The sequence below is a fragment of the Penicillium atrosanguineum genome (genome assembly GCF_028827265.1).
Source record: "Penicillium atrosanguineum strain IBT 20685 chromosome Unknown utg000005l_segment0_segment0, whole genome shotgun sequence".
In the NCBI taxonomy this organism is placed as follows: Eukaryota; Fungi; Ascomycota; class Eurotiomycetes; order Eurotiales; family Aspergillaceae; genus Penicillium; species Penicillium atrosanguineum.
The window spans coordinates 1,706,464-1,726,887 of NW_026623137.1; the positions used below are offsets into that span (position 1 = coordinate 1,706,464).

General features: G+C 49.5%; 10 protein-coding genes across 10 annotated transcripts; 5 read left to right on the forward strand and 5 right to left on the reverse strand.

Annotated features, from left to right (window-relative positions):
- Positions 1–2,027: 2,027 nt before the first annotated feature.
- N7443_006892 (uncharacterized protein) lies at positions 2,028–2,933 on the forward strand (the record flags this gene model as incomplete). Its single annotated transcript, XM_056886948.1, has 2 exons — positions 2,028–2,792; positions 2,868–2,933. The coding sequence occupies 2 exons, from the start codon at positions 2,028–2,030 to the stop codon at positions 2,931–2,933; spliced, it is 831 nt and encodes a 276-aa protein (XP_056740597.1).
- A 731-nt stretch (positions 2,934–3,664) lies between these two features.
- N7443_006893 (uncharacterized protein) lies at positions 3,665–4,804 on the reverse strand (the record flags this gene model as incomplete). Its single annotated transcript, XM_056886949.1, has 2 exons — positions 3,665–4,550; positions 4,605–4,804. 2 exons carry the CDS (start codon positions 4,802–4,804, stop codon positions 3,665–3,667), a joined length of 1,086 nt encoding a protein of 361 aa, XP_056740598.1.
- Positions 4,805–7,442: 2,638 nt separating this feature from the next.
- On the forward strand, positions 7,443–8,252 carry N7443_006894 (uncharacterized protein; the record flags this gene model as incomplete). Its single annotated transcript, XM_056886950.1, has 1 exon — positions 7,443–8,252. One exon carries the CDS (start codon positions 7,443–7,445, stop codon positions 8,250–8,252), a length of 810 nt encoding a protein of 269 aa, XP_056740599.1.
- A 972-nt stretch (positions 8,253–9,224) lies between these two features.
- N7443_006895 (Ubiquitin carboxyl-terminal hydrolase isozyme L3) lies at positions 9,225–9,509 on the forward strand (the record flags this gene model as incomplete). The annotated part of the gene is made up of 1 exon (XM_056886951.1): positions 9,225–9,509. One exon carries the CDS (start codon positions 9,225–9,227, stop codon positions 9,507–9,509), a length of 285 nt encoding a protein of 94 aa, XP_056740600.1.
- A 189-nt stretch (positions 9,510–9,698) lies between these two features.
- N7443_006896 (putative mRNA decapping hydrolase) lies at positions 9,699–10,796 on the reverse strand (the record flags this gene model as incomplete). The annotated part of the gene is made up of 3 exons (XM_056886952.1): positions 9,699–9,943; positions 9,999–10,631; positions 10,715–10,796. 3 exons carry the CDS (start codon positions 10,794–10,796, stop codon positions 9,699–9,701), a joined length of 960 nt encoding a protein of 319 aa, XP_056740601.1.
- A 498-nt stretch (positions 10,797–11,294) lies between these two features.
- N7443_006897 (ribonuclease H2 subunit C) lies at positions 11,295–11,837 on the reverse strand (the record flags this gene model as incomplete). The annotated part of the gene is made up of 1 exon (XM_056886953.1): positions 11,295–11,837. The coding sequence occupies one exon, from the start codon at positions 11,835–11,837 to the stop codon at positions 11,295–11,297; it is 543 nt and encodes a 180-aa protein (XP_056740602.1).
- A 433-nt stretch (positions 11,838–12,270) lies between these two features.
- On the reverse strand, positions 12,271–13,292 carry rex4 (putative 3'-5' exonuclease; the record flags this gene model as incomplete). The annotated part of the gene is made up of 2 exons (XM_056886954.1): positions 12,271–12,880; positions 12,946–13,292. 2 exons carry the CDS (start codon positions 13,290–13,292, stop codon positions 12,271–12,273), a joined length of 957 nt encoding a protein of 318 aa, XP_056740603.1.
- Positions 13,293–13,629: 337 nt separating this feature from the next.
- N7443_006899 (ribosome biogenesis protein NOP53) lies at positions 13,630–15,020 on the reverse strand (the record flags this gene model as incomplete). The annotated part of the gene is made up of 3 exons (XM_056886955.1): positions 13,630–13,849; positions 13,902–14,834; positions 14,887–15,020. The coding sequence occupies 3 exons, from the start codon at positions 15,018–15,020 to the stop codon at positions 13,630–13,632; spliced, it is 1,287 nt and encodes a 428-aa protein (XP_056740604.1).
- Positions 15,021–15,288: 268 nt separating this feature from the next.
- cef1 (putative cell division control protein (Cdc5)) lies at positions 15,289–17,798 on the forward strand (the record flags this gene model as incomplete). The annotated part of the gene is made up of 3 exons (XM_056886956.1): positions 15,289–15,314; positions 15,371–15,404; positions 15,474–17,798. The coding sequence occupies 3 exons, from the start codon at positions 15,289–15,291 to the stop codon at positions 17,796–17,798; spliced, it is 2,385 nt and encodes a 794-aa protein (XP_056740605.1).
- A 650-nt stretch (positions 17,799–18,448) lies between these two features.
- N7443_006901 (NuA4 histone acetyltransferase complex catalytic subunit ESA1) lies at positions 18,449–20,294 on the forward strand (the record flags this gene model as incomplete). Its single annotated transcript, XM_056886957.1, has 6 exons — positions 18,449–18,531; positions 18,623–18,650; positions 18,709–18,773; positions 18,830–18,864; positions 18,916–20,081; positions 20,136–20,294. 6 exons carry the CDS (start codon positions 18,449–18,451, stop codon positions 20,292–20,294), a joined length of 1,536 nt encoding a protein of 511 aa, XP_056740606.1.
- Positions 20,295–20,424: the final 130 nt, after the last annotated feature.

Consider the following 20,424-nt stretch of genomic DNA (forward strand, 5'->3'; position numbering starts at 1 on the left):
CCATTAGAACGAAGTCAGGCTTTCCTTCGTACCCAGGGGTGTTTCTGTTGGGCACAAGACAAGCAGGCCCTGTCCAGACACCATCATGAAATGACAGTCACGCCATAGTTCTTCGTCCAGAAAGCACACATGGACACGTGGACACATGGACACTTTGAAAGACAAAGCCAGATGTTCCTAAGTCCAAAGGCGAGGGATAGAAGAGAATGCAAGTTCCTTCAGATCCCAGCGGTAGCAATTGGACACATGAACGGGAGAAGAGCTCCTGGCGAGATCATTGGGGCTAAGGCTCCACCATGCGGCAGGCGACCGAATTGAGCGTCAGTTTTTACGTCCATGTTTTTGAGATTTCATCAGAAACTGGAAATTCTATGATCGAGGCTCTTCAATTCCTGGGTCCTTATAATCCTGACACTTGGTTGACAGGTTGTGGGATCATATACCCGGTCCGTGAGGACAGGGGCGATGGCCTTTCAACAACCTCGATAAACCGATAAAGATGAGGAATCACAACTATCTGTCTAGATATTGATCAAGACAGGTCTCTGACAGGATGTCTCACACACTATGGCGTACCCCAGAGTACCTAGGCACCTATGAATTGACCAGGAGTAAATATCGGCCTCGTATGCGGTACCCAGCGTACAGCCGCGAAACCGTACTGCAAACTGTGGAATCCCTGGCGCCGGTTCAGCCGACACTTGCAATGTCTAGGTACATCCGTACCCCTGCTCATTTGAATCAGTCGGCAATAACCGCCCAGGTCAGCAGGTGCAAAGCCTTAACATTCGACTATTATAACGAACCTATTCAAAAAACATAGGGACTAACCAGGGCACTAAAAAGGGCCCGGATTTGATGGGGTGGCCAAAAGCTGATAATACTGGTAATAACACGGTTACATCTGAGCTGCTATTGATGACCACAGGCTGAGGCAAGAATGAGCCCGTCGAGGTGTATTTAGAGCACTCTAGAGCTCCTAGGTCCGAGGGCGAGTCAGAGTCTGGACTCGACCACCCTTTCGTGCTGTTTTATGATGGGCGTCCCAAGCTTTTTCTGTGGTGCATCGTGTGTTGTACGACCGCTATGAGCGCGCGACCTTGATGATCGGCAGAGCCATGGTATTTTTCGAAACTACTTACTTCATTTACTAGCTTTGACTAGGGTAGACTTGTTTTGAAACTGGTTATTGTGTAAGCGATCGATAATCTGTCAGTTCCTGTGCCACATATGCGTGTGACCTGCGGAGTGGCGAGCCACGAGCTAGGTGCCATGGTTTGCTTCTGATTATCTTTGGATTTATAATTTAATTTAGTGAACTATTATTTGGAAATTGTTTGTAGGGAATCTGATAATTCTTAAGCAATCCATTGCAGGTGAGTAATAAGTACCTTGGGGATGTATATTCATGATTTTTACCGGAAAATAACTCCGCGGATTCATTTTCCGAGCCCAATAGTCTTGGCATCAGCCCCATTACCCATCAACGACTTGAGCTACACCCCATCAATTATTTGGAACATCAACTCGGCACCGTTTACCGAAATATCCCAATAAAACCGTGTAAGAAAACATGAATCACGTGATACCTACCGAATAAGCCTGACAGAGATCAATTGCCGAGCCATCCAATGCTTATCCCGCACGGTACGTATGCAAGACAGGATTCCGACTACACCTCCCATCAACGATTCAAAAAAGTCTTCAATGACTCCCACGAGTCGACTAACCAATTCAACTTACCATCTATCTCATAAAACCAATCATATCGAGACTGCGCTGAACTCAGAGAAGAGCCTCTTCTTCTCACCCGTAGCATACCAGTATACAACCCGCATTCCACACGCGCAACCCCAAATATGTACCCACGTATACACCCAAACAAGGCCCCTTGCCAGCCATAGTCATGCTATTTGGCCAGCGCCAAAAAAGCCCTTCCTTCCTTCCTCCTCCCATCGCCGCCAACCACCACATCTCAGGTCTATCCTAGACATCGCCAACTGTCAACGACACCCGAAACCAACAAAATGCAGCTCACAGCCGTACTCACGCTTTCAACCTCCCTGCTCGCAGGCCATGTCTGGGCACTACACGCCGACCCCGAAAACCCAATGGGCATCCACAACCCAAACCTCTACAACAATGAGCATGCCCCAGCATCCCACGGCCCAGCATCCCACGCTCCCGCCGCCAAACCAGAAATCCCAGCCTACATGGCACCACTCGTCTCCTCCATGGCCTCCGAAATGGCCATGTCCATGATGCACAAGCCCACATCAACACTCTTGCAGGCATCCAAGTCCCACGCCCCAGTAGCATGGTCCAACGCCCCAATGGCTCCACACCCAAACCTCCCAACCTACTCCGACGTGCCCATGTATTCCCAGGGCTCAATGTATTCCCACCTCGCCATGTCTACTTCCGCCGTGTCAACCCCATACGCCATGTCCTCGCAGGCACCGTACTCTAACATGTACAACTTGCCCATGAGCTCAATGCTCACAAAAGCCTCTTCGACTCCCTCCAGCTCCACGGCAATGGCTACTTCCTCCGCTTCGCATGCTTTGACCTATGCTAAACAGCACTTCAACCAGCCCCAGCACTCTAATTTCCATCCCGCTCAGGCTCAGGCCCCAGGTGGGGGCGGTATCGCGCCCATTGCCCCATTGACGCCGGGATCTAATGTTGCGCCTGTGCAGCTGAACTCTCATCATGGTTCTGATGAGGGAAATGCCTTCTGTTTGGGTCAGTGTTATCCTAGTGAGGAGGAGGCGCAGTGTGAGAAGCCTATGGTAAGTCTTCTTTCTTTTTGTTTTTTTTTTTTTTTTTGTAATCTTGGAATTGGGATGAAAGCTAACGTTTTCTAGACTTCGCCTGTTTATAGGCCTGCCCTGGGATGCTACACTTGCTGTTTCACTGCTGGTGACTTCTAGATTTCTCGTCTAAAGGTTCTTGAGTGAAGCAGATCGGGATGTAGTATTCATTCGCTAGGGTGTTGGTGGGCTAAGTCGATGGTGCTGGGAATGTCTATGGCTATTGACTTTTGGGGATTTTTGGTTTTGGTGTATTTTATGTATGGATTTTACTTCTACTTTGGTTCTGCAGAACGTTTGACTTTTGGTAGCACCTGAAGTTCGTAGCTCAATGATTACACGGTAGTATATACGCTTGAAATGGTGACAGGTGCCTGTTTTAACTGGATTGACAATGTCCACTTAGGGCTAATCTGCATGTTAGGCACGACCCTTCCGCCGGGCATCCCCAGCCCGGACATCCCCAGTCCAGGCTCCTAATCTAAAATGTTCCGAAATGGTTAGAACAAGTGAAGGAATCTATCATCCTTGTTAGATTCTCAAAGCCGAACTAAATAATCCGGGCTAGTCCACCGTAGATCTTGACCCGGGGGCCGAACCCTAGCCCCACATGACCCGCTAGGCTGCGACTGAACCCTGCATTGGACACGAGGATAGAGAATATGTGTCTGATAATGAGAGAGGATCTTTAATGTAGCGAGAGAAACTTCCTACATATCCCGTAATAAGATCTTCTAATATGAATATTTGATGGTGAGAAGCACCTGAATAAGCCATACAGACCAAGTGGAGTGTATACACCTATCTCCTCACCCCCAAAGAAAATCGTTCCACCAGCTAAGATATTCAACCTAAGACCGCTGCAACCAAACAAAAATAAAAGACATTGAGACGGCCTCATCTCTATGATTTTGTATAAACAACTCCTTGACCCGCGTTGAAAATGCCTTGTAAAGCGCATCCGCCCTCTCCTCCGTATACATCTCCCCGTCACCAATCCTCAGCGCCTTGTAAAAGAAGCCCCCAAGAACAGCCATGAACCAGTCAATAGCAGTATCCGCATACTTCTCACTAGCCTCAAGATGTTCACCTTCATGTGCCTCCGTTGCCTCCTTCAACTCCTCAATAGCCGGATGGGACACCCAATCTTCAAAGATCTCCCGCGTGCACCATGATTCGCTGAGTTCAACGAGTGAACTAAGCACATCATCCATGGTACGGTCGTACGATGGATCCTGGAATGCAGCGACGACTTCCCTAGAGAGTCGACCGTCTTCAGCCATTTCTCTGACTGCGCCATAGCATGATGTGATGATACCGCTTAGGTTCCGGGGCCCCGAGAACGACGTACTCGGGAAGCAGAGAATTAGCGAGCTTTCGGGTTTCATTTCTATAGCTCGGTGTTGGAGGAAGAGGAGAAGATCGCCATGTGCCTGACTTTGGCGTCTTGCTTCCGCGTCCGGGAGCCGTTGAAGGTTCTCGTCGTGATTGGCAGGGACGCTGTTGAGGTGTTGGAGACACGTCAGGCAGAAGGCTAGGTCGACGGAATTGGCGGGGAGGAGGGGTTTGTAGAAGCTTCCTGGAATAAATCCTATGTAAGGAGGGTCGGCGAGAAGGTTGGTCCATTCTGCTATTGTTGTAGAGAGGGTGTTAAAATCGTTGTTCGAGCGATCGTTGAAGAGAAGCTGGATATTTCTGTTTGGCAGGCTCTTGATGATTGTTTGCATGGGTTCGATGCTATTTGAAGGAGTGTTAGTATAATTGATGCGCGTATATGGTACAAGTACTCACGAATTACTTCCTTGCGCTGCGCCGTAGTCGACGATACTCAACGGTCTGTCTGTGGGATGTGACTGGCGACTAAGCTCCTGTGCAGATTTCTCCAGCATAGGTAGGACTTTCAACATAGCCTCACGCTGAAGCTGCGACTGGGAGCTGTATACGCCCCTGCCCAGCATGGGCACATCATTAGAAGGCACATTATCGGTCATTGTGTTCATGAGAATGTGAAATAAAATAGGTCATTACGCTTTACTTGAGCTATTTAAGGAAAAATATAGACAGGCTGCGGCTGAGCTCGGTCACATCTTTCATTAAGCCAGTGTGCGATCGACCGATCAGATGTGATAAGCATGTGGCTGTACATCGCGCCCCACTACTTATTGAAGCATGTTGGCCACGTTGCATACAAGGATACTAGAATAGGAAAAGGGCATACTTGACTAGAAGCAATATCATCTTGGCCTGTCCTTTTGCCATTTTGCGGGGCCTGGCACACCAAGCTTGTACGAATAGGGTTACGACGATGTGTGACGCCGACGACCGACGATCTCCGATCGCCAAGTCGACGCAACGCGCCAATGGGGAGACTTGTTAAGCAATCTCACCTTCAATTTCACCTTCAACCCACAAACAATCCTGTAATGTCCCATGTCTCAGGGAAGGACAGATTCCAGGGAAGGGTGAGTACAACTCGCTGACCCTAAGGGTTGGATTTTTGAACTAGTATAAGCTACTTGGCTACAACAGGGTTAAAGAATGGATCCAAGACAGTCTCAGGCAATCGAACATGATCACAGTGATCTGTCAAGTCTTGGGAGTCATGTATTTCCATCGAAAACCCTCTCCACTCGTTAACAAACATATTCACTCGCCAGCGATCCTGTGTCCCCTTCCTCTTCTGGCAACATCTTGGCACTGCGAGCACCTTCTTCCCAAAAAGCCCAGCCGGATCTACTGCAAATGAAAGCCACGTATTTGCATAAACACCATGATCATCCTCAATCTCAATAATTTTGATTTGTGACACCTTAAAATTGGTATCATCAGCTGGGACAAGAGATTAATATAGACTTACTCATCCGGACGTTTCTCTGGAATCCATCCTAAGTACTCATCCTTCACTAATAGGTCACCCGGAACTTTCGGACAAGTATCCCGTCCATACATCGTTTGATATGTCAACCGGGCTAGTTCTGGGCCTGCTGGCTGTGGGAATGTTCGGCTCGAAGATCCACACATCATATAATATGTGGAAGGAGCCTTTGGAGGGCGTTCAGGGGACCTTCAATGTGGATTTTAAGGGGCTGGTTAGGCGATGGAAGGTGATTCTGGTCGGTAGGAGTGTGAGTAAGAAGCGGGATGTAAAGTAGGAGCGCCATAAGAAGGGTCTTGGAGGGATGAAGCTACCTGACGCCTCGACTTAGATACCTAGGTAAGATGTCCCCTCCTTCACTAGCAGGTGCAGGGTGCAGGATTACATAGCGCCAGGCTTCATCACATGATTTACATCCAGCACGGTGCTCAGGTCAAACCCAGCCGCTATTCATAAAACAAGTATGCCATTAGCTATCGACGTTCTTTAATGTTCTGTATGCAACGCAGCTAGTCTGAGGACTAATTTTTATTCCGGCTAGGCATAGCTGCCTGGGAGGCACTTGGTATACAGAAACGTATAGTTGACGTAATATGAACAGTATGTGATTATGAGATGTATGATTTCTATTGTTAGCTAACTCAAAAACTAATAGGAAATGCGATGGTCAGGCTACCAAACCCAAATTTTACATATTAACACCCAATCAAAGAGAGTTTTGGGGAGAGCTATGCAGGTCCTCGTTCGTCATTTTCGAGTACAAATACCTAACCACCTACCTAGGTAGGTATCCTCAAGCACAAATTCTTAGCTAGCAACTAAGATTTGGTTGTGGGCTTGACACTTTGTGTACTTGATTAAGAATGGTGTCATAGCCTGTGCCCCCGGATATGCTCGGAGATCCATTTTCACTCAGAAGATCTCAATCTTCATAATCGAGTGTATTAGGGTTCTGACCCTGGCTCCAGGCAGAATTAAAATTCAGAATCGAGAGTAGCAGGAACCAGGAGAAGTTGAAAATATGCTAAAACTGTGCCGGCGAACCCGATCAAATAAACTCTTGCGGAAAACCTTGAAATGGTGGTGCTCATGGAGTTGAAAATGGACAGAAGCGCATATAGTCGTCATCTCCCCCAAACTATGTGACGTTTCTAGAAGTTGTTGAAGAATATAATTGAATTTTCATCGGCTAATTCCGAGTTGGATGTGTAGGTTTTGGTGGTGAACAGGGCTGTCGCGGGAAGTCGTGACGCAGATCGTGCGCGATGACGTCGGCAACTATAGCACAGCGCCACGCCCAACACAATGTCGAACCAGCTACTTACTTAAAAAGATAGAAATTTCCAGCTTTGAAACAGGTTGATTTAAGCACCTTTGCATTATCCTATGCCAATGATTAGTGCACCTCGTCGAGTAGAGCAGAATACTACGCTAATTTCCCTGCAAGGCGCATTCTAGACCGCTCGAGTGATTTAAGCTTCAAAGTAAACCCAAGGGTCGACATGGTTCGCGGATATGACAGGCGAAGCGGATTGTATGGGAAATGGGTCTATCGCTGCATGCGTCTCCTGAAATGAAGGATCTGTCGTATGATGAATTGACTGCCAGGAAGGCAGCAATGAAGACATCACCATGCAGTTTTGCATACCTTGTGCTATAAAACCTAGCATCGCCTAGTTTTGGCTTCTTTTTTGATACAAAAACTATCATCAAATAGAGTCTAAATTATCGAATAACGCCCAACTCTATACACCATGCGTTTCGGATCCCAGATTACTTGGCTTTTGGTCGCCGGAGGTGCCTTGACCTCTGCCCAGAGCAGTTCTTCCTCTGCCGCGAGCAGTTCCTCCACGGGCTGTGCTCTTACCTCTAGCGACACCAATGTACTCCGGTACACCTATGCGCTTTCAGGATTCCTGAACAGCTTCTACGCGTCGACTGCCATCAACTCAACCGTTGCCTCGCAGGTTTCGAACAGCACCAGCGCTTCGAAGGTTCTGTCCAACTTGCAGGGTATTCAGCACCTCGACAACTTGACCGTTGAGGCCGTTCGCGAGCTCAGCTCCAAGGCCCCCGGCTTCAGTGCGCCATCATGCTCCTACACCTTCCCCACTGTCAGCAACATTTCTGCGTTTGTCCAATACGCCTACCAGTTCGAGTATACCCTCTCTGGTGCTTTCATCGGCGTAGCTGGCTACACCAAGTCGCCCGAGGTCGCTTTCCTGTTGGCACGTCTCGCTGCTGAGCACAGCGCTCACGCTACTTATATCGGTAGCCGCCTGAACTCCACCATGTTCCAGTCCAGCTCCTCCTCTCTGGTCTCTGCCTACAACCCCGCCCAGGTCCTCGCATCTGGCAACTCCACTGGCAGCTTGGGATCTTACTTGGGTGGCTGCGTCTCTGCGCCCTCCAACCCTTGCGGTGCTCTGAAGATTGGCCCTCTGGAGGCCAACATTACCTCTAGCGCTGGTGCCAGCTCTTCTACTCCTTTGGGCGGCTCATCCTCCACCCCTATGAGCAGTAGCGCTTCCTCTTCCAGCTCCGCTTCGGCCCGCCTGCACTAAGGCACGCCGATAACTATCTGCCCATACACGTGAAGGGAGTAGGGAGTTACACGGTCTGTTACAAGCTATAATAATTAGTGTGCTTGGTGATGTTTGTAATTTTGGAGTTAGTCAAGTATCTACAGATACTGTGAATCGCAAATGGAGATTTTTGACCGTATAAACTTCAATCGTCGATGAGTACATAGTTTATCCCCTTCTTGCCAGGTCAAGTCTGTGACTTCAAGTATAATCTACCGAGACACAGCATCCCTCATTATGGGAGAAATCGGCTCAAGAGCAAATCAAAATGCCACTTTAGAGCCCTTTCTCGGTAATTGCCTTCTCCCCCTGCGTTTGCCTCCAAGGTTTATCCCTGATTATCAATTACATCATGACCCTGACCCAACTCCGGCAGTTTCCAGGCTGCATGAATCGGGCTTTGCTCATCGGTTGGTCATTGAGCGGTACTGACGAATCGCCAGGCACTCAACTCAGTGAGCACATCCCGAATTGTCAAAGTCACGGGTAAAGTGCCCAAATTTCTTCAGAGAGAAGAATTGTACAGTACTAAAAATCATCTACACCTCTTTCGGCCTGGAATACATTCTGGGCCAGTGTCAGAGATCTCCCGATTGCCAAGACGATGCTAAGGCATTATAAAGCGGAAGACTGAAATATACGGAGCGTGAGATACCCAATATGGGTATGGCCGCCTTTTTTCCACCGTCGATGCATGTAATGAAGCTGGTGGAGCTAAAATGTATGATATACACTCAATCATACGAGGTATTTTGGGAGCTTTGAAAATTTGGGTTTAATTCTTTAGTCCGAATTTTTGAGTATAAATACCTCTGTAGACGATTGTCTTGGAGTAGTTTAGCACAAGACTATATCCGGATGTCTTCTTATATACTATTCCTACCTATCAATCCACTATGAAAACATCTTCCATTTCCATCATCGGTTGTATTGAAGCTCTAGCTATGGCCGATGCCAGAAGCCTTCCTTCCATTTGGCGCTCCTTCCAGCAAAACTGTTCTCTTCGTCGCCACCGAGTATGGAACTGTATTCGACGCGCCTGTGACAATTGGTAATCATAAATCGCTCGTTGATCCCGGTAACAAGAATACCTATGTCATGCAAAACAGCTATACTTGCATCAGCTGCACCTCCAACCTCGCCACCTCCGAGGAAGATTACCTCCACTCCAATAAAACCTACCACAAATCCAAGATCCTCCAGCCCACCCGCAGCCAAATCTTTGGCGTCGGTTAAGGCGCCGGTATTAAAAATGGAATAATAGCATACGAACAAGTAAACCTAACCCGTTTGATCTCACGTCAACCTTGCTAAAACCTAGGTCAATATAGTACTGATCTTAATTTTTGTTCATTCGGTAATATCTCGGCATAAATTGGTTATGTTTTCTGTTTAGTGGGCAGATCCAGCACCGACACCGCTGCCTTACTGGCTTGCTGGCTTGTTCCCCTGCTTCAACGGCGCAAAAATTTCCGTCCACAGCTCACTTGCCTCGCCGAGGTAGTAAGTCAAGCTCACGTCCGCCAGACTAGCATCATCTCCACCAGTCATAGTCTCCAGCTGAGAGATGAGGTTCTCCAAGCCAAAGGCCTTGCCTGTAGCCTGAGTGGCCCCAGCCTCCAACATGACATTAACAACATGAATATGGAAATGGTAGTAAGTGGGTTGATCTGTCACGGATAAAGTCAGCAATATTCCCAAAAGTAAGAGCAAAGAGAAACTTACAATGAACATAGAGCTTCAGGTGATCCTGCTCCAAATCGGGATACATCGACACCGTCGCTTCAAGTACCCTTTGTCTCAAATACTTCAACCAAGGCACGTGCTTCTTCTTCAAGTCCCTCAGACTCCAGATATCTCGTCTATGCACCAAAGCTAGTAGATGCAACGAGCTCATGGTCTTCCGGTCCCAGTTCAGATCGGGGAGCATCAAGAACGCATCTTCAGGACCGTGCCCATCATCCCGCATAATAACATCCTCCTGCTCAGTCCGACCCTCCAGAATATTGAATACCCAGTTCAGACGGCCCTCTTCGCGCTTAGCTTGCATGAAAGGTCGTACTTGCTGCGCGTAGATCTCCGGCGTCTCGGTGACCATGCGGAGCTGCTGGTCGGAGTATTTCTTGATGTGTTGCGCCGTGCATGGCCAAATAAGGTTGAGCTTGAGGTCTTGTTGAATATCTGAGCCTTCTGTGCTAGGCCCGGTGGAGGATGCGAGGTACCAGCGGTAAATGTCATTATCGCCGAGGTTGTTGACCTTTGAGATTGCCGCGTGGAAGGCTTTGATGACTGAGAGGGATTCTGTAGAGAAGGCGGTTCTCTCGGCTGTAAGGATGCCCTGCTGGTCGTCAATTGTGCCTAGCAAGGTAATCCGCCGTCCATGTTGGTCTGTGGTGGTTGTAAGCTGCTTGATCGCGGGGTTTGGTGTGGGTTTGTGTTACCTTGCTTTAGTAGCTTGCTGACTTGGTATTTGGCGATCAATGCCTCTGTGGCAGCCTTTGTGGTATTCGGAGCTTCTGCCATTTTATGAAGTCTTCTTTCTCAATTGCAAAAGCAGGAATGCAAAGACAAGCGGCGTGGGAAATCTATCGTTATCGATCTTCGTAGGCGGTCAGAGCTTATCGCGGGTTGTATATGGATGGGAATGCATGGGCAATAATAGTGTTTTGGTTTGAAGTGTTCAATGCAATGAAATTCAAGATGGATATTGAATATCCGTGGTTTTATCTAAGGTTGCTGTGGAAATGAAGCATCACTAAGATCCGTCTCCTAATATTGAGCTATACAAGAAATCCCACACTTTACTATGAAGCATTACATTCAATTTCAGATTGAATTAAACAAAGCAACACGCTTCGTCTGACCAGTCGTTTGATTTAATGCCATCACAGCTCAAGGCATATGTTTATGGGTATCTCTTCCACGTAACACTCTAACCATCCCCCTCTTACTTACTCACAGGCGCAGGGGTTCCATGCATCTATAGATCAGTCAGATCGACGAGCTTAATAACAGTCACACTTAAGAACAAGCAGATGTACATACCGTCTCAGCAAACCGCACCCACTCCTCAATGCCCTTAACATAGGGATCATCTGCCGCAGGAAGAACCTCATGTCCCCAGACCATTATATCATCGAACCCACCCTGCATCTCGAGTACCTTGGCGGGCTCTTCAAGCTCTGCTACATCGTCTTCTGCCGATGAGTTCTTGACTGGTTGTTGGGAGACGCGCTCTGTGGGTGTCGCGACAATTCCTGTGTATCCCTCTGGGATCGCGACGCGACGGCCTCGAAGTTTGCGGCCGCGGAAGTATGATGAATGGGTGTTATCTAGATTGACAAGATCAATAAGGATTCCATTGCATATAAGAGAATCGTCTGTATAGGTAGAGGTGTATGTACCTTTCGCGTCTGTCAAGGGCGTCCAGAACCGGTCCGTGGAGTCGATTGGGCCATCATGGTGAATTCGGCAGGGAAGGATGTTTGGCGTGAATCGAGGTGTAGATCCATTCTCTGATTTTATAGCCGAATTTGGGCTCTGGAAAGTGTACATGTCTGGCATTGGGTACGATCGCAGAGTCGGACGGAATTCTGCGCGGGCGTCGATCCAAAGGTTTCAGCTTGGAGGCGAGGTGATAGATGACACTAGGAAGATATGACGCGGATTAAACGAGTCCGAGATTCCAGATTCCAGCTCAATTGGCAGTTGCGATGTGCGTTTCGTCGATGTCAAGGTATTGGTGAATTCTGGCGGTGTCGAAGTCGCGGCGCGTCGCGTTGCCGCGTTAAGTGGAAGCGGGCGGACATGAACTACATGAACTATATCAGTGGTATCATCGACCATTTCTTCAACTTTTACGGGCAGTACAAATGTCTCCAGGTATCAAAGTAAATTCTATTTAATTGAATGCAAATTTGGGGTATACAAAGCAGCTCTCTACAATAGATACAGTTCTTTGCCTAGTCTCAAGAATTTTTCCTCCACTTATGGACGATCATTTCTTGCCAGACTTCTTCTTCTTCTTCTTATTCTTTTTCTTGGGAGTATCTCCCTTCTCTTTGGGTTCAGGGGCGTTTCTGATCGGCCACTTCTTCAGGTGCTCGCGCTCGAAGGCATCCTTCTCACGGCGGTACAGGGCCATTGTCGCTCGTGCATCTTCCACACTAGAATGAGCACCTTCTTGAATCTTGATGCCAAGGAAGTGTTCAGCAAGCATCTTCAGACGTGGTGAGCCGCCGCCGGCAATCTTCCTGTACTCGGGGTGTTTGCTGGTGTCTCTAATGTCCCGCTTGGGGTGGCCGAGGAGTAGAGCATCGAGATCATTGCTCACGGCGTGACCAACGAGGACACGGCCATCCATGATTTCGGCAACTTCTTTCTGGGCTTGTTCGAGGCTTCTTGCTTCCACCATGTGCTTTGGGGCAATACCGCTGACGTGAGTTCTCCAGTCTGTCACCATTTCCTTGGGTCGGACGTATGAATCGTAGACTTGGTCGCCATTAAAGTTGACAATACTGACTCTGGCAAGTACCGAGTCGTTGTCCGGGTTCGGTCCGACGCCTACCATCTCGCAATCCATGGCAACGTATTTTCCTATCTCGGCGCTGGGATAATGTTAGAATGTGACCAGCAAAATGGAAAGGCAGATCCTTCAAAACGGAAGTCTTACGTCTTTGAACGGCCCTCGTTAACTTTCCCATTGCGGGATCCAGTCTCGGTTTGTGCAGAGACTCCAGCGCTAGACTTCCTTCGCAAAGCAGGCTTGGTCGAGTCTGCGTCGGCGGTGTTCGCCGCAACTTCAGCTGCTTCAGACATCCTCTTCCGCTTATATGGTGTGATTGTGTCTCGTGTCTTTGTATATTCCTTCCCGGGCTTCTGTTTCTTCGCTGTTCCATGCCCAGAGTCGCGGTCCGAGGCTTTGCGTTTCTTCCCTGGTGAGGAGGTCGAGGTCGAGGGCCCTTTTTTGAATGTCGCCTGTAGCTTTTTCCAGTTGCTGGAAAGACCGTTCGTATCCATTCCGACTATGTTAATGTCTGCAAAAGCTAAGACATCGTCGGTGGTAAGAGACCTAGAAGAATTGGCCGGAAACTTTTTTTGACGGCAAAAAACGACCGCGCCTCAGGAGACTGACACCGCCTTCTGAGAGTGGCAATATCAGAGCAGAGATAATACGGGATTGCAAAAAGTGAGTCTTGTCTTGATATTACGTTTAATGGAATGGAATTCTCAATGGTTAATTCTTCATATTTGACCCAGATAATTATGGAACAGTCCGAATGCTTTTGACCGCGATGTATGTTCATGTCCCAAAAACCCATGCACGCCATTTTTGAATAACAAGTAGAAAGGAAAATCAAAACAGGCCGGGGATCGAGAAGTCCTTAGACATCCATTTCTCTGTGACCTTTCTCTTGGCCTTCTTGGCCTGGCTCACGGGCTTACGAGCCTCGAGTCTGCCCTGGATGATCATCGTGCGGAATCGATCGTCCAACAGGTTACCCTCCGGCTTCAATAGACGGAGAGAATCCTGCAATTCATCGGGGAGAACCAGCTCCAGACGCTTGTTGGGGGCACTGTAAGAATAGTCAGCAAAAGCACATATAATTGGGAGAGATAAAAACCTACGCAAGCTTGCCGCCCAAAGGCTTCCGTCGCAGCTTCATCTCATCTCCCTCGTCCTCGTCCGAATCATCCGCATCGGACTCTTCAGCCTTCTGATCGGCATTCTCGGTAAGTTCTTGCGCCTTCTCAAGCTGTGCCTCTCTCTTCGCCTTCTTCTCTTCCCACTTCGCTTGCCTCTCGGCTTCCTTGCGTCGCTTAATCTTGTTACGCTGCGTCTTAGACTTTCTCTCGGGTCGCTTCTTGTTCAGCCACTCGGGCTTCTCGTATTCGCTTTCGAAACCCTCCCAGGCACTTTCGTCGTCGGACTTGACTTCGCCGTCGTCACCCTCGGCGGCCTCTATTAGGCGTTGCTTCTCAGCCTCTTTCAATTCCTCCTCGAGACGTTGCTTCTCAGTCTCGACGGCCTCCTGGCCATACTCTTGGATAAGACGGTCCCATTCTTCGAATTGAGGGTTGTAACTAGCTCCACCCCGGGGCATGATCACGGAGGGGATAGGCTTTCCGTTGGCGGCAAGAGAAATGGGTGCATGTTTCAAAGTCTCGGGGGCGACCTTGGCCTTCGGCTTAGGCAAGAAGTCGAAGCGGGGATCCTCGACAGGGGCGGAGTCGTCGGCTTCATCCACCCAGGGGTCGTAGATATCGTTGCTGCCCTTCTTGGTGATGTCCGCATCCCGGGCGGCCTGCTTCAAGCGCTGCAATTCTTTCTGGCTAACCCAATCCTTCTTGTGCTTCTTGGTCTTAGGCTCGATAACACCATCGGTGACAATGGAGCTGGTACGCTTGCGAGAGTCGATAGCAGGGATCGCAGATCGTTGAGCAATAATCTCGTCGGCCTTGAGCGTCTTGTGTCTCTTGGAAATAGATTTGCGCACATCCGCCGATCCAACAGTATCAAGTGTGAACAGTTCCTCGGAAGGCTTCTCAGCAACAACACCACTGGGCTAAGGTCAGCGATAATGAAAAATGTAGATATCAACTGTGAACATACCCTTTGATCTCTTCGTCCTTCAGGAGACGCAGGCCTTCCTGCACCTCAGTGACGTCCACATTTTTGCGCCAGGCCTTCTTGCCTTTGCGAGAAGGCTGCTTGAATTGTTTGGGGGCATCCAGCTTGGACGACATGGTTGGCGGTCTTATCTTTTTTTTTTTTGCAGAAACCGAAAACCAAAACCAAAAAATCTGGACGCGCTGACTAACGCGGGGGCGGCGAAGGCGGGCGGTGAAGGCACGTCGGACCTGGCGAAGTCGCTTTTCTTCCAGCTTCAACATCCACCCGTTGCGCGTCAACTTTTGCCGCGGGATTCTCATTATTTTTATTCCCGGTGGTGGGCTTCTGGTTTATTCAATACACTTCGCGATATTGACGGGGCGTTGAGTCCGATTGCGCGCCATGCCTGTCGTCAAAGGAGGTGTCTGGTGAGATCTTCCACTACTGTTCATCTTTTAAGTGAGCTCAGCTAACCTATCTTTAGGACTAATATCGAGGATGAGGTGCTTCGTGCGGCTGTACGTTATTAGACAAGACCCCAAAACACGTCTTCCGACGGATTGCGCAAATACTGACTCAAATGACAGGTTTCCAAGTATGGTCTGAACCAGTGGGCTCGAGTGTCTTCTCTTCTCGCTCGGAAGACGCCGAAACAATGTAAAGCGCGATGGATCGAATGGCTAGACCCCGGTATTCGCAAGGTTGAATGGTCGCGGGAGGAGGATGAGAAGCTGTTGCACCTGGCCAAGCTTATGCCCACGCAATGGCGCACCATTGCCCCCATCGTCGGACGCACTGCTACACAATGTCTTGAACGCTATCAGAAGCTCTTGGACGAGGCGGAGGCTCGCGAGAACGATGAACTCGGTTTGGGAGGACCAGAGGGTGGAGAGTCGGCCGCGCCCAGTGCCGACGATGTTCGCCGCCTGCGCCCTGGAGAGTTAGATCCCGATCCCGAATCGAAACCTGCGCGTCCTGATACGATTGATCTCGACGAAGATGAGAAGGAGATGCTCAGTGAAGCCCGTGCGCGTCTCGCCAACACACAGGGTAAAAAGGCCAAGCGAAAGGCCCGAGAGCGCCAATTGGAGGAATCACGTCGACTGGCGGTGCTGCAAAAGCGTCGCGAATTGAAGCATGCCGGTATCAACGTCAAGGTTGTCACCCGGAAACCGGGCCAGATGGATTATAACGCAGATATTCCATTCGAGAAGCCGGCTGCTCCTGGATTTTACGATACCATCGAAGAACAGACCCTTAACGAACGCCAGCGAGAGATGTTCGATCCTCGCAAGCAACAGCTGGCCAACAAGCGAAAGGGTGACCAGGATGATGACGCGGAGCGAAAGAAGCGCAAAAATGATAAAGGCGGCAATTCAGAAGCATTCGCGGCTGCTGCACGAGCAGGTCAGATGCAGAAGATCCGTGAAGCAGAGCAAAGCAGCAAGCGCAGAGGCTTGAATTTGCCCGCGCCGCAAGTCAGCGAAGGCGAAATGGAGGATATTATCAAAATGGGTATGGCAGGAGATAAGGCCAGCCGCATGAGTGGTGATGAAGAAGCCACGCGCGGACTTATTGGAAACTACGGTGCTATTGTTGGAGGAACACCCATTCGGACACCACGCGCAGCGCCCGAGGAGGACCATATTGCCAACGAAATCAAGAATATCCGAGCTTTGACCGAAACGCAATCTTCCTTGCTCGGAGGAGAAAACACTCCTCTCCACGAGGGCAGCACATCGACAGGCTTCGATGGCATTGCTCCTCGGCGGCAAGAGATCGTTACGCCTAACCCCATGGCGACACCATTTCGGCAAGCCAACGGCGTGGGTGCCACTCCAATGCAAGGCGGTGTCGGGCCTGGTGCTACTCCGCTGCGTACACCAAGAGACCACTTCGCCCTTAACCGTGAGGGCGAGGGTGGCCAGCTTATTGGTAATACACCTCGGGATATCAAGATGCATGAAAATTTCATGCGTCAGTCAATCCGCAGTAGGCTCTCTGCGCTTCCCAAGCCAAAGGAGTCCGAGTGGGAACTTGAAGAACTTCCCTCCGAAACTGCTGAGCCCGCTGCGGCTGTTGAGTTAAGCGCGGAAGACGCAGCGGAGCGGGATCGCAGAGAAGAAGAAGCCCGTCAGAAGGCCGCTCAGGCCGAGTTCAAACGCCAGTCACAGGCATACCAGCGTGGTCTTCCTCGGCCTGCTGTTCTCGATCTCGATGCCTTGAGTGCGCGTGCCGCCAATGTTACTGACCCCATTGAGGGTCTTATTGCCAGAGAAGCCGCCATCCTCATCGCCCATGATTCTCGACAACACCCCGTGTCCGGCTCAAAGGTCGAAGGAAAAGCTCCTAAATTGATCCACGTGGGTGATGAATTTATGGAGGCAGCCCGAGCTGCCATTGCAGCTGAGGTTGCATCATCAGAAGCACAACAACAACAAGAGGAATGGCAAGAAAAGTTTGATGATGTCTGGTCATCAGCCCATGCCAAGGCCCTTCCCGGCATGGACATCTACGCTGACGAAGAGGAGGACGCCTTCCAAGAAGAGCAGCGCATGATCGGGGCCTTCGACAGCGTACAGGCATCTCTGCTCGCCACGGCCGAAAAAGGCAACAAGCTTGAAAAGAAGCTCGCACTGCATTACGGCGGATACCAGAACCGCGCTAAAACACTGCGCTCCAAGATCTTGGAAGCCAGTACCACTCTTCCCAAGGCCCAGGACGATCTGGACTCTTTCCGCACTCTCCAAATCTCCGAAGAAGCGGCTATTTCCCGGCGGCTGGAGAAAATGCGAGAGGATGTCTCCTTCATCATGCGGCGCGAGCGTGAAGCGCAGGATTTGTATAGGAGCCGGAAAGACGAGATGGATGAGCTGGTTGCTGGCACTGCTACTGTCAATGGCTGGCACTGAGTCAAGCATCTGGACTCGCTATTTTTAATCTTTCAGTCATGACCCATTGCAAATTCTTTTTGTATCATTACTAGGACGGTCCCCGGGTTTACATTTTCGAGGACAATGCGAATGCATTGGAGTTTTTGAGCTATTATTATTTCAATGTAGTTATCTATCCATGTTTTGTTTTGTAGTCTTTTGTAGGTTCCAATGAGTAATAGACCACCTGGTCATGCCATAATAGTCCAACTTGAATATTTTGGATTCTTGTTATCCTCAACCATTGGAAGGTTGTATACTTTGATGACATGAACATATCTAGAACCTTCGGTATGAGACGTCAATTTCAACGTCACCTATGCAGTTACCGACCTCCCAAAGCCACGCTCAGTCCATTAACAAATTCAACTGACAACAGAACGGAGCACAAAGCATGCCCGTGGCGTTGTCATATATTGATTACAAAGTGACATCCAGACGAATACTGCCATCCATAAACATTTCTGATCTCCGTAAGGTTACAACATCCGGATGCTGACGTAACCACGGTGAGATCATCTCCTTCCGCCTTCACCACCAACCTCTTTCCATCGCACTTCGCATCCATCTTATCGGATTTTATCTACTAATTGTGCTTGGGTGCCCGCGTTATCGCACAGTCGATCACGATGGGCGTCCGAGATTCCCACGGCGAGGCGACGGGGACTCCCGACCCCGTCGAGAAGGGGCTCGCCACTCTTAACACTATCAGGTGAGTTTGAACCCGTGTTGTACTGAGAATAACTATCTCCGGAATCTCAGAATCCACTTTGATCGGTCGCATATACTGACTGGCGTGATAGAATCGGTGTGAAGGCCATGGTGCAGAAGGTCGGTGTCGCGCAGAATCTGAGCCATCACGTGATATCATAACTGACTCCGGCTTTAGGATGGTGAACTACGCAAGGCGGAAATTCTTTCAATTCGGCAGCGCAAGGATGGTCCTAGTTTCTAGTATGTTGAATAACAGTGGTTATTTGTTGCTCATTAAGCTAACATTTGACTCAAAGTGTGCATTACGTCGACTTCAACAAGCGTCTTGATGGTGAGTCTAACATCATTTTCTTCACATGGACAGAGCTAATGAATTCCTTAGAATGGATCAATGCTTCACGCATTGACCTCACCAAAGAGGTTGAATGGCCAGCGCCCGAGAAACCGGACAAGAAAAAGTCCAGTGCCAACAATAAAGCACCTAGTAAGGTCCCGAAGAATGTTCGTCCCGGTAGCCGCGATGTGTCAGGGACTCCTGATGCGCTGGGCGGCAAGAACTTGAACGTTGGCAAGGCACCGCGACCATCCAAGGCCGGCGGCAAAGAGAACCGCACCGCCGATACACCCGGTGATACATCCCTTTTCGGATCTAGAGCTGTATCAACCACTGGCACGCCCAAGGCAGACTCAGAGGATGTCGATATGCCAGATGCCGACGCGGAGCCGACGCCTAAAGAAGACGAGGTCAAAACCACATCAGGCGAGGTGATCACTCGCGAAGAGGAGATCGAGCGCCTTCGTACAAGCGGCAGTATGACGCAAAACCCAACGGAAATCCACCGCGTCCGAAACTTGACTCGCCTACAAATGGGCAAATTCGAAGTTGAGCCATGGTACTTTTCCCCATACCCAGATCAATTCTCCGACGTGGACATGGTCTACATCGACGAGTTCTGCCTGAGCTACTTCGACAACCAGCGTGCCTTTGAGCGCCACCGCGCAAAATGCACATTAGTCCACCCCCCAGGCAACGAAATCTACCGCGACGAAAACATCTCTTTCTTCGAAGTCGACGGTCGTCGCCAGCGAACTTGGTGCCGAAACTTATGTCTCCTCAGCAAGCTCTTCCTCGACCACAAGACACTCTACTACGACGTTGACCCCTTCCTCTTCTACTGCATGTGCACCCGCGATGAAACTGGTTGCCACCTCGTCGGCTACTTCTCCAAGGAAAAGGACTCCGCCGAAGGCTACAACCTGGCTTGTATTCTGACGCTGCCGCAATACCAGCGCCGTGGATTTGGTCGTCTGCTCATGTCATTCAGTTACGAGCTCAGCAAGCGCGAAGGCAAGCTTGGATCTCCCGAGAAACCGCTCTCTGATTTAGGTCTTATGGGTTACCGCCAGTACTGGCGTGAAACGCTTGTCGAGCTGTTGATGGAACCAGGTCGTGAGGCGATGAGTGAGAATGAACTTGCTGTCCTTACGTCCATGACTGAGAAGGATGTTCATGAGACTCTGGTTGTCTTTAATATGCTGCGATATCACGTAAGTCTTTTTTCTCAATTCGAATATTGGACTCATTTGCTAACAAACAAACAGAAAGGAAACTGGGTCATCGTCCTCACAGATTACGTTGTCGGCGAGCATAACAAGCGTCTTGAAAAAGAAAAAGTCAAGGGCGCGCGCAAGGTCGATCCCGCTGCCCTTCAGTGGAAGCCACCCGTTTTCACTGCCTCCAGTCGGACCTGGAACTGGTAAGGAGAATGCTCTTGTGTTCTCCAATCTAGTTTCGGGGGGGTTGCAACTTTGTTCTGTTTGTTTCCCGTTGTTGAGATAGATGTCTAATGAGGTGCATGGGACTAAGGGATCTCTCGTTTGGCTTTTATTT